This window comes from Sceloporus occidentalis, unplaced genomic scaffold, assembly GCF_023333645.1.
Source record: "Sceloporus occidentalis isolate IW3139 unplaced genomic scaffold, rSceOcc1.0.p SCAF_14, whole genome shotgun sequence".
Lineage (NCBI taxonomy): Eukaryota > Metazoa > Chordata > Lepidosauria > Squamata > Phrynosomatidae > Sceloporus > Sceloporus occidentalis.
Genome location: NW_028316994.1, coordinates 4250778 through 4263009, shown reverse-complemented (window position 1 = coordinate 4263009; position 12232 = coordinate 4250778). Strand labels below are relative to the sequence as shown.

The following is a 12232-nucleotide window of genomic DNA, read 5'->3' as shown; positions in this document are numbered from 1 at the left end:
AATCCCCCTAATAAAAACATGACGCCACATTTCACATTTCTGGACTGCTAGGAACTCAGTGAAAGAGGGAAGAGGGGTGTGTGTGTGTGTGTGTGTGTGTGTGTGTGTGTTGGTTTGTTTGGAAAGATCTCTAAGGAGGGAGAAGTCTTGGGGTTCTGGCCAGCTTGAGCATCCCTGGCCTAATAGAAAACCATTCCCCCCCTTGAGCCCCCTAAACTCCAGCCCAGATCTGCAAATCCTCCCCAGTCCTCCTCTCTGCCCCCCTTTCTCTCCTCCCATTTCCTTCCCTCTGTCCTGGGCCTGGAATTTGCTCCCCTCCCTTGCTATCCTGAATCCCAGCAGCCAAGAAGCAACTCCAAAGGCTCCTAGAAGTGTGTCCAGGATTGGAAAGGGGGCAATCCCCCCATAGCCAAGATCCCAGCCAAGATTTCCAAGTCTAAGGTGAGGAGGAGTGTTTAGGGTGGGTTTTTTTTTTTTTTGGGGGGGGGGTCAGAGATGGGAAGGAAGGCAAGAGATGCAAGGAGCCAAGGTCATAAGGATGGCTGTAGAAGGAAACTGGAGACCTTTATAGAGCTATTTCTTCCCCATAGGGATTTCCCCTGGCCCCATCCAAAGGATCTCCTTGCTGCAAGTTTAAGAGGAGAGGTGTGGATTTGGCAGCTGGGCTGGCTTGCCTTCAGAGGTATCTAACTTTGTTAAAGACAAAAGAAAGAGACTTGATCCAGTGTGTGTATACATATATTTAATCTTACTTTGCTTTCTTTGGAGTTTTTGGTGTTTACTCTTGCCTTGCTTTCTTTGGGTGTGGAATTTTCCCTTTAAGATAATATGTCGCCCTTTAGGAGAAACTAGTTTAAGAAAAGAAACAGTTATCAGATTTATGGAGCTGATTCAGGAGAAGAAATAGCTGCAGTTCAACCCATTGGGAAAAACTACCTTTTTGGTTTTTTTGTTCTTATTAGGCAGTGAGAGGAAGGATCTGGAATCGGGGAGATGGGTCTGAAGTCTAGGTTATTTGGGTTGGCTGGGCTTTACAGCAGCAGCAAGAGATCTGAAATAAGTGGCAAGGAGACCAAATGGGGTGCGGAAGGGTCCCGGATCACTAAAAGAGTGAAAGTGGGGAATTAAACCCAGCAATTTCTTTTCACATATGTGTATATGTGTCTTCAGGTTGCCTGTTGACATATGGCAACCCTGTGAATGTCATCGGGTTTTCTTAGGCGTGATGGTTTGGCCAGTTCTTTCCTCTGAAATGGAGCCTACAGCACACAGTATAGGTTGGCGGTCTCCCATTGAAGGACTGACCAAGGCTGGCCCTGCTTAGCTTCCAGGATCAGATGGAATCGGTTGCCTTTAGGGTATTTATATAACTGGACTGAAAGTGTGGGATCGACACGGCCCATCCTTTCTCACACACCCCGCACCCTTCCTTACCCTCTTCGACCCACATGATGACAGGATGTGAATAATCCTAGGGAAAAGGGTAAATCGGTGCCTGGACGGTGAACTCTGAAAGTACCGAGATGGCAGCTAAGAGGAAGGGTTATTTTATATATATATATATATATATATATATATTCCCTGATGGTGTCCACAGGTGAAGAGTTTAGGGCCGAAATCCAGGGTCCTACTCAGCAGAATGAACAGGAAACCTATAAACACACCAGGAGGGTCAACTTTACCACATTTTGAAATAGCATAATGCACATTTCCATTTAAAGACGGGTGGAACTGTGTGAGATCGTGACATCAAAAGTGTAAAAAATACCTAACTGAATACCTATTGGGCATTCCTCTCTTTTTCTGTTTCTTTTGCCCTCCTTTTAGAAATAGCGCATGCCTTGGCTCTCCTCCTGGTTCCTTCATCTGAACATGATAAATGTGTATTATATTAGTTCCAGGTGGGTGGGTTGTTTTTTTAAAAGATCGCAACATAATTTTAGTAAGGAAGAATCTGGCAAAACCACCTCTGATTATTCCTTGCCTAAGAAAACCCTATGAAATCCATATGTCACCAGGCAGCTTTAAGGCACGTACAACACAAACGGTTACTGAAAACTGGCTCCCTCTCCATTGGAAGGGAAAAAAATTAACTCTTTTTGTTTCAAATCCCAGCTCTGTTTTATTCTTAATCTTTGTTTTAGTCATCTTCAAGGGAAAGATGGGGGGGAATAGAAAGCCTTTGGGCACTGAAAGTACAGAACCACATAATGTTTAAAGAGCAAAAAAATTACAAGTCAAGTGATGTTTTTAATCTCTCACTTTGAAGATTAATGCTGTGTAATTAATACTGAATTGATACTGTGGCCCTCTTGACCACACTCTGAGGTTGCTTGGCTACACAATGGTATTGTGTTTTGGCTTTTATGTGTTTTCTTTCTATCTTATTATTGTATTTTATATTTTAACCTGTTGTACCCCGCCTCCAGCCTTGAAGAGAGGCAAGAAATAAATAAACATCATTATTATTATTATTATTATTATTATTACAGTTTTTAACTGAAAAATGTTGGAGGGTATGGATCCTGGCATGCTTGTGATCCCTTGTGAAGTGTGTTTTAATGGTTTTAATAGTTTTAATGGTCACTGTGTTGTTTTTATTCTTTTGCTCCCATATCTCTCTACAGATCTGTCCATCATGGGGGTCAGCCGTGGCTGTTTGCTCTGTGTTAAAGTGAAAATGTTTGTCTTCAACCTCATCTTCTGGGTGAGTTACAGTGAGTTTGCCAGATTCCTCATTGGGAAGGGTATACAGTGGGCCCTTAGTATCTACTGTGGTTTGGATCCAGGACCCGCCATAGATACCAAAATCCATGGATGCTCAAGTCCCATTAAATACAGTGGCATGGTAAAATGATGCTCCTTGTATAAAATGACAAAATCAAGGTTCGCTTTTTGGAATATATACAGTGGACCCTTGTTATACGCTGGGGTTTGGTTCCAAGATCCCCTGTGGATAAAAAAATCAGTGGACGCTCAAATCCCATTAAATACAATGACATAGCAAAATGGTGTCCCTTATAAAAATTGGAAAATCAAGGTTTGATATTTGAAATTTATACTTTTTTGGAACATTTTCAAACTGTGGATGCTTAAATCCGTGTATAAAAAATCCATGTATAATAAGGGCCAACCATATAATAGGAATATTTTTAGTCCCTGGATGGTTGCATCCGTGGATAAAAAAGTCTGTGAATGTGGAGGGCCATTGTATATGCTAGCCAACTTTATGCAGTGTCTGTCAGCCTTTCTTCCAATTGATGGTTCGCACAAGATATTTAAAAAACCTTTTAATGGGGTTTCTCTTTTTAAGGAAAAATGTATTTATTGTATATTTTACAAATTACCTAATTATACATTTTCATCACTTATTCTACTCCCCACTCTCCCTCTGGTCCTTTTAACGGCTATACTGTACACAAACTGTATCTATGTTGCACTTCATGATCCATTTTCCATAATATGAATAGTAGTCTGGATCCCATTGGTTATCTCTTTGTACACTCCTTTGAACATTCAGTTTCTCAAATCAGCATTTTCCTTTTTTGGGTCCAAGAGTCTATCTTTATTTGTCCAATATATTTCAATCTTCTTTCTCTAAGAAAATCCAATAATAAAAAATTGGTTACACATTTTTCAATGTTGGACTTCTCTGTACTGAGACATGAAGAGATATGTGTTGTTGGCACAGTAGGAAGGAAAAAGGAGCTTTGTTGACTTTTTGATGAGGGGTATAACTGTCATTATAGGGATTAAACAGATTATTTCTCTCACATCATTGTCCTGGGCCATGTTGTTGTAAAACGAGGTCTCACAGGATTGATGCTCACAAATTATTGATTAGCAGGGACTATGGCAACATGTGACCCGGCCCTCCAGAAATCTCGGTTTCCTCTAAGTTTGCCTGTAATCTACACATTAAATTTTACCACCAATATTACATTATTATAAACCATCCCTGTTGCAGTTCATACTGCTTTGGGGTGGCTTGGTCATGAGTTGGCAAGACCCATTAGCCTTACAAAAGACCTGCTCCTGATAGAGATGGAAATGATAGAAATGTATTTTTGATTGGCACAGCTATCTAAACTTTTTTGATTCTCTTTGTGGGTGGTGGTGCTTCCAGAAACTGTGCTGCTCTGTGCCTGCTTTACAAATGTATCACTGCACTGCTGGTCTTGGGGCATAAGGTAGTGATGGCAAATGTTTTAGAGACCGAATGCCTAAACTGAAACCCAAAACCCACTATTTATCTCAAAGTGCCCTGTCTCTCTGGCTTCCTAGTAACAAACTCTGGCAAACTCTGTGCTGGGGTGATGGCGTGTGTGCCCACAGAAAGGGCTCTGAGTGCCACCTCTGGCACTCGTGCCATAGGTTCGCCACCACTGGCATAAGGTGAAGATGGTATGCTTCCACAGTCCCTGGTTATGCATGCTTACTTTCTCTCTGCCTCTTTTCTAGTTGGGTGGCTGTGGGGTGCTTGGCGTGGGAGTCTGGCTGGCTGTTTCCCAGGGCCGCTTTGCCACCTTATCGTTCTCCTTCCCATCGTTGTCGGCAGCGGGCCTCTTCATGGCGACTGGCGCAATCATCATGGTTGTGGGTTTCCTTGGATGCTTAGGGGCAGCCACTGAACATCGCTGCCTCTTACTCACAGTAAGTAGTATCTCTCTATGGAGTAGAATTACACTGGGTGTGTTTTCAGAGAAGCAGTTGCGTTTGGCTGCACCCACACTGTAGAAATAATCCGGTTTAACATCACTTTAACTGCCATGGCTCAGTGCTATGGAATTCTGGGAAGTGTAGTTTGTTGTGGCACCACTCCAGTGCCAAAAAACCTCATACAATTCCCAGAATTCCATAGCATTGAGCCATGGCAGTTTAAAGTAGTGTCAAACTGGATTATTTCTGCAGTGCGGTTGCAGCCTTAGTTTCTTGCAGCATAAAAAGGCAAAAGGGAGGGGAAGAAAAAAAAGGAATGTTTAGCAGCACTTTTAAGACTAACTGGTGTGTATTTTAGCATGAGCTATCATGGATATATACCCACTTCTTCAGATGTGGTAGAGACACTCTATACTGCATCTGGAGAAGTGGGTTTATACCCACGAAAGATTGTGCTAAAATAAAAATCACTTACTCTGAAAGTTGCTACCAATTTCGTAATTTGAAACTATTTTAAATGTGTCTCTAGGCAGAGTGCTGAGGATACCATGGGCAGCCAAAAAGACAGATCAGTCCTTGAACAGACTGAGCCTGAAATCTCTCTGGAAGCCAAGATGATAAAGTTGAGGCTGTCACACTTTGGTCATGTCAGGAGAAGGATGACTCATTGGAAAAAACAATAATGCTAGGAAAGGTGGAGGAATGTAGAAAGAGAGGAAGACCGCATGATAGATGGATGGACTCTATGAAAGAGGTAACAGGCATGAATTTACAGAAGCAGAGCAGTGGAAAATAGGGAGTCTTGGGAGTTTATCAGACAAGGGAAATTGGAAGTATAATCCATTGGCAATCCGAATGCAATCATGGGGCTTAACATTATTGCATGATAGACTACCACACACAATTTCAGGCAATGGGAAGTCAGTCTGGATGCAATCATGAGGTTTCACATTATTGCATGATAGACTACCACATGCAATTTCAGGCAATGGCAAGCTATTTTCGGGCAATGGGAAGTCAGCTCGAACACAGTTCAAATTCACGTAAATTCGCTGAACTAGCGAATTCACATGTATGCGCGCTGGCCCCACTTTCTTTTCATTCAAAATTAAGAGAAATTCCTCCCGTGTGATAAACTCCTTGGAGGTGTCTCATCGACAGGGTTGCCATGAATTGGGATTGACTTGATTTGAGGGTAGTTAACAACAACAAAAGGCAGTAGGAACACTATTGGTTCAGGAACATCCAATCTGCATGTGAGTATAAACTCTATCTTTTATAAAACCTAAGAATTGATTTATCTGTATTTTTCTGCACAGTTTTTTGTGGTCCTTTCCACCCTCTTCCTCCTGGAGCTGGTTGGGTTGTTGGTTTTTGTCACCTGCAGGGATAAGGTAAGGAGCTTACTCTCCTTGTACATGAAAGGGATAAGGGAAATGGAAATTATGATCTACAAGATGATAACCAGAGGGTGAAGGCACAATTCTGACTTCATACGCTCATCTGTTCGATTTTTTTATTGAATCTTTTATCTAGTTTGACAAATATGCCCAGTCTAACCTAAAGGAAGGGCTTAAGCTGTATGACACAGAAGGCAACTTGGGGTTAACCAAAGCTTGGAACCATGTTCAGAATGAGGTGAGTGTGTGCTTTAGACAACCCATTTAAGATTAATAAGGAATGGCATATGAGTCAAGCTATTTAGGATTTGATTACAACTTAACTGACAGCAGCAAGATTAATAATTCCAAGGAAATGGAAGATTCTAGGTTTTTTACCAAATAGCAGGATGGTATAAAGATGGTGGGGATATTGGTGTTAACAACAAATGAACACGTACACTTAAAAGGTCAAAAAGGATTATGGAAAAGTAATGACTCTGAAGATGTATGGAAGAAATTTGTAGAGTATGGATTTTTTAAAAAAGCAAAAAAGGTATTTACTTCCACAAGAGTCATTGCAGTTTTGTAAAAAGGATGAATTAAATGGTATATATGGTCTTGGGGGTGGAGGTACTATGTAGTAGTGGGTGTACTTTGTAGTAGTGTTGAAAAGATGTATGTATGTTGTTTGATTTTTAAGTTTATTTATGTTTTTTAAACAATAAAAAACAAATGTTAAAAAAGGGGGGGGGAAAGCAATGGCCTATGGGATATTAATTTTTTCCTCACCTCCACCTCTGCTGTTCCTTCCACACCGATTCCTCCTTTTGCTTTCCAGTTCCGATGCTGTGGTGTGCAGAGTTACACGGACTGGTTTGAGGTACGCAACCAAACATGGGTTCCTGTGTCCTGCTGCTTACAGCAAAGTGACACTTGCCAAGAGGACAGCACCAGCTGGTGGAAAGAGGTGAGAGGATGGCAGCAAGGGCTGGCCTCATTCCTTGAGTTAGTGAGAGGAGGGATCCACACATCCTAGATTTCTCCTATTACCACCCAGAAACAGGCAGGACATACTAAGAACTCTGTCTCTGTGGACAACATTTCTATTCAACCAGTCCAGCAAGCCCACAGGCTTGATTTTATCTTTGATTCTTCTCTGTCATGTATCCCTCAGATCCAGACCACAGCCAAGGCTTCTAGATTCTTTTTATACAATATTGCCAAAATCCGACCATATCTCTCCGCCTCTACTGCCAAGATCCTGGTTCATGCCCTAGTGGTCTCACGACTCGATTACTGCAACAGCCTCCTGGCTGGGCTTCCTCTCTCTCACCTCCGTCCTTTAATTTCTGTCCAGCATTCAGCTGCACGCATTATCACATCCGCCCACCGCTCTGACCACATCTCTCCTGTGTTGGCATCCCTTCACTGGCTCCCACTCCCTTTCCGCATTCAGTATAAGCTCTTGCTGTCAACGTTTAAAGCCCTCCATGGGCTGGCCCCTCCTTACTTATCAGACCTTATTTCCCCTCACCTTCCCACTAGGGCCCTCCGTTCTGGTAGTCAAGGTCTGCTGTCCCAGCCCAGGATTTCCTCTGCCCCATCTCGGATTCGCCCCTTTTCACTCGCTGCCCCTCACTCCTGGAACCTTCTTCCCCCGCGAGCAAGAGACATCACTTCCTTAACCAGCTTCAAAACAGAGCTGAAGACCATCCTATTCAGAGAAGCGTTCCCAGGCATTGCATAATTGTCACTTGCTATTTGATGTTCTTTTGCTGTCTGTTTTATTGAATCATTTCCTGTATTGCTATGTATTTTATATGTATTATCTTACTAGACAGGCCCCTTCCCCACCACCACTCCCTTCTCCTTCTGTGTCGTGTCTTTCTAGATTGTAAGCCTGAGGGCAGCGAACCGTCCAATTAAAAAGATTGTATGTACAGCGCTGTGTAAATTTACAGCACTTTATAAATAAAGGTTAATAATAATAATAATAATAATAATAATAAAACTAAATTGGTTACCCCCAGATCAAACATCTTTGATTTTTGCCTATGCCCAGAGAAGATCTTTCTCCTCTGCTCCATTCCCTCCCTTTTGCTGCAGTTCTCAAGACTATCCTCATACCATACCCTCCAATTGTCCTGATTTGTCAGGAGCAGTCCCGATTATTTCTCTGTTATCCCACTTTTTCAGCTGTTTTAAAAATGTCTCTGTTTCTCTCTTCTCCATTTTTCCTCTTTATTCTCAGCTTCCTTCAGGCGCTGCAAGGTGCCAAAGTACTTTATAACTCATTTAACTCAGCACAGAGAGAGGAAGGGGTGGGATTTTGCCCTTCCCAGTAGGCTCAGGCAAAACCAAACTGTTGCAGTCTTTCATAGCTTATGTGTTTCCCCTCATTAATAACTTTTGTCCCCATGCCCACACTTTGATGCTGCTTGGCCATACATAGTCTAGCTTTCATCTGTGAAGTGTTGGAAGGTAAGCAATAATGCAGTGATTTCCAAACTGGTATTGCCACAGAGGTAGCTGGTGTTGGTTGACCGATCCAAGGGACAGTTGGATAGACACAAGATCTACTTGAAAGTGGTATAGTCCTGTTCTTTCACCATTTGTTGTTGCTGAAAGTTCAGCCTGCACTGTAACATTGAATTATGAGGAAAAGAGATCCAGTTTGGCCTCAGAGAGAGAAATGATAAATTCACTTCTGTATGGCTTCTGGCTGAGAAATGGTTATTCTCACCTTCCACCCTTAGTGACACTTGCGTTAAAAGCCATGGTGCAATTAAGTACAGTCAGCCCTTCTTATACATAGATTTTTTATACACGGATTCAAGCAACCACGGTTTGAAAATGTTCAAAAAAAGTATAAATTTCAAACATCAAACCTTGATTTTCCAATTTTTATAAGGGACACCATTTTGCTATGTCGTTATATTTAATGGGACTTGAGCATCCACGGATTTTGTTATTCACAGGGGATCTTGGAACCAAACCCCAGTGTATAACAAGGGTCCACTGTAACTTTAGATTATGAACTTAATCTTATAGTGGGAGTGCTTTACATGGCAATGCTTACATTTCATTGGTGAAGCACAAGATTAATATTTCTCCACAAGACTACTTCCATACGTGCTTTACAACTGCTACTGCATTCTTGATATGTCAGAACACAAGACTTTGAATTTTGGTTATTGTTGCAGTGCAGTTTTTAAAAACTGATTTATTGATTTATCTGAAGATGCCAGCCACAGCTGCTGGTGAAACGTCAGGAATAAACTCTAGAACATGGCCACATAGCCCGAAATACCCACAAAAAACTATGGATGCCGGCCATGAAAGCCTTCCACTTCACATGGTTTATTGATGCTGCTTTTGAATGTCAAAATACTAGTTTTATCCATTATATCTATGAGACATGCTTTTTTTGGGGAAGGGAGATGTCTGCATTTTATTCTGGCTGTTTAAAACATGTTCAGAATGGTTGACAGGAAAAAAAAGAATGGTTGACAGTAGATAGCCAGATTACAAATATAGTGAGAAATTTAAAAAGTAGTCTATTTATGTATTTATTTTATTTACTTTATTTATATGCTGCCTTTCTCCCAGGATGGGACCCAAGGCAGCTTCCATAACAACTTTTAAATGACTATATTATAAATACTATAAAATTGATTAAAGACAATACTGCAGTGTGGATGCATCCGCTATTTTCTCTCCCCCCCCCTAGTTATTTTTTAAAATCTCAGTATATTGAAAAATACAATGGAGCTAGTGTCACCATTGCATCCAAATTGTGACGTATGACCCATCGTCTGAAGACCTCTGCTATGGTAGGAACTACCAATGTGTTGAATGTGTATTATGTTTAAGTGAAAGCTCACATTATAACGTTGCAAAATTAGGACAATGGCACTGAATGCATCTGCCATACCTTCTGATAAGTGTTATCGTCTGATATGTGTTTATGTCCCATTCTCTGCAGCCCTGTTATGAGAAGGTGAAAGTCTGGCTAGGAGAGAACATTTCTGCAATGGGCATCTTTGCTGCTTGCATCATTGTTGTCCAGGTGAGATGGGAGGCTCATGATCCAGTTCCCTGTCAAGGACCATTTCTTTCACTGGCTCCGGTGCTCATCATGACATCAGGCGTAGGGAACACAAACTGAGTATGGGAAAGAGATCTAGCAGGAGGACTACAGAGAAACAGGCAGCTCTGCATGTTGTTGGGGCTGAGCAAATTCAGTAAAGTTTGCATCTCTTTGAATAATTTATTCTGCTTTTAATAATTCATAAGAAGGGGAAGGAGCTATTCTGTAATAACTCAAGGGACAGAAAAAGCAGCCTGTAAATTAGAAAAATAGTAAAAAAACAAAAACAAAAACCCAACAACAGGGCGGTGTATTTGAGGACTTACTAAGCATTGCTAGAAAAGATTTTCTAAGCTTCACCACTGCCTGTTTGATGACTAGAAACTTTTGCTTTTAATGCAGGAATGGGCATATAGCCCTCCAAATATTGCCTACATCTTTAATCCCTCACCATTGCTTATGGTGGTGAGGGGATTGGCAGGCAAGAACATTTGGACAATCAGAGTTGCCCATCTTATTTAAAGCAAAAAATTATGAAGGATGTTGAATTCCACCTACCAGCAAAACCTGCATTTGCACAATGGGATCATGCAAAAACAGGTGCTCACCCTGCTTACTACAGTAACCCCAATTCCATGTTTTGCCTGACATTAGGTGGAAAGCAGAAGGTGGATGTACACCCACACAGAGAGGGTCTGATCTCAGTGGCAGAGCACATGCTTTCCATTCAGACTGTTCCAGGTTCAAATTCTTGGTGTTCCATTAAAAAGGGAAAGACAGAGGAAATTATATTATTCTGAATCAGCTGAGTATTTGTGAATTCATGGACCAGTAATGACTTTCTAAGCCCTTCATGATGATGTTGTGGTGAATATTTTACATACAAAGCATTTGATCTGTTGTTGAGCTGCTGCCACTGTAGACAATACCAGATTAGATGGGCAAACTTTTGATTTAAGATATGGCAGTTCCATGTGCCCTATGCAACGAGATTTGAGTGCTATTGAGTAGGAGACAGAGGTCCTTTCTGGAATCTTTAGAGGCACTGGGACAGGACAGGGTGGGCATTTTCAGACAACAGGACCTTCCTCTTGAGATGGCTTTGCTGCAGAGATGACAGAATCAACTGGGGCTCTCTTACTTCTTTTTAACCCAATTTGTGTCATCCTCCTCCCTCCCCACAGGTCTTGGGCATCGTGTTCTCCATGCTGATGTACTGCCAGGTCCGGCGAGCAGAGAAGTACTATGACTGAGCCCCTCTGAGTCTACTTCTTTTAGTTCAGGGACACGAGGCTATGAAGCAGCATTTAGGGCATTTCATGCTCCGTAGGAGCTCCTTTGCTTTTCCACCCAACTCCTTCCTTTTCATTTTTCAGGACCTTCCTTCTCCTGCTAAAGCTATTTCCCACCATTTACAGATTGTCTTACCTCCTAAGTAGTAGTACATTTACTCCAGGATAGTCTGTCCTCTCCTAAAAGCCCTCCCTTTGCTACTTCTCCCCCCCTTTACTGCCCATGTCTTTTTTCAGCTCCTAAGTGAGGCTCCTTCTTCTTTTTTAGCTTACATAGACCCCCCCCCCCAAATATCTTGTATCATAATCTCCCTCTCCCTTTAACTCTGTTGCTTTTGTATATAACAGAACTATACCAAGCACCAATAAAATCAATCATTTTATGGTCACTATCCCTTTCCTGCTGTGTTTTTGTACTTTTTGGTTAGGGTCCTTTTTTTAAGGGGACCTGACTCCTAGTGTAATCTTTCATAAAAGAATAATAGAATGTCAGCACCTAGAAAAATTCTTCATATTACCAATCCATTATTAATCTCCTTAAAATTGTGTGAATGACTTAGTGGCTACACAATCAGATCGGAGTTTGAGAACAGATACAGCAGGGAAAGAAGACAAGCTTATTCTCCTAACATCAGTTCCATTTGGTAGACTCCACATGCCTGGAGGCACAGAGTGACTGCTTACAGCAGAGTTTGGACTACCAACCCAAGATCTTCTAGAGACCATGTCCACTTGCAATGCTAGCTGCACAATTCTGGCAGCTGTAGTGCAAAGAGTAGTTTTTTTAAAAGCTCTGGTTACAAGAAGCA

The 12232-nt window shown here is 41.7% G+C and overlaps 1 protein-coding gene across 3 annotated transcripts; it reads left to right on the top strand.

The window, feature by feature from the left end:
• The first annotated feature begins 217 nt into the window (after positions 1-217).
• Positions 218-11794, top strand: LOC149303607 (tetraspanin-4-like). 3 transcript variants are annotated; one of them, XM_089479883.1, is made up of 9 exons: positions 218-441; positions 591-682; positions 2628-2707; positions 4462-4653; positions 5979-6053; positions 6196-6297; positions 6880-7008; positions 10027-10110; positions 11316-11794. In XM_089479883.1, the coding sequence occupies exons 3-9, from the start codon at positions 2639-2641 to the stop codon at positions 11382-11384; spliced, it is 720 nt and encodes a 239-aa protein (XP_089336009.1). In that variant the 5' UTR covers positions 218-441; positions 591-682; positions 2628-2638; the 3' UTR covers positions 11385-11794. The 3 variants fall into 3 exon arrangements, with proteins under 3 accessions (XP_089336009.1, XP_089336008.1, XP_089336011.1); XM_089479882.1 differs by lacking the exon at positions 591-682; XM_089479885.1 differs by lacking the exons at positions 591-682; positions 10027-10110; positions 11316-11794 and adding an exon at positions 7587-8011.
• Positions 11795-12232: the final 438 nt, after the last annotated feature.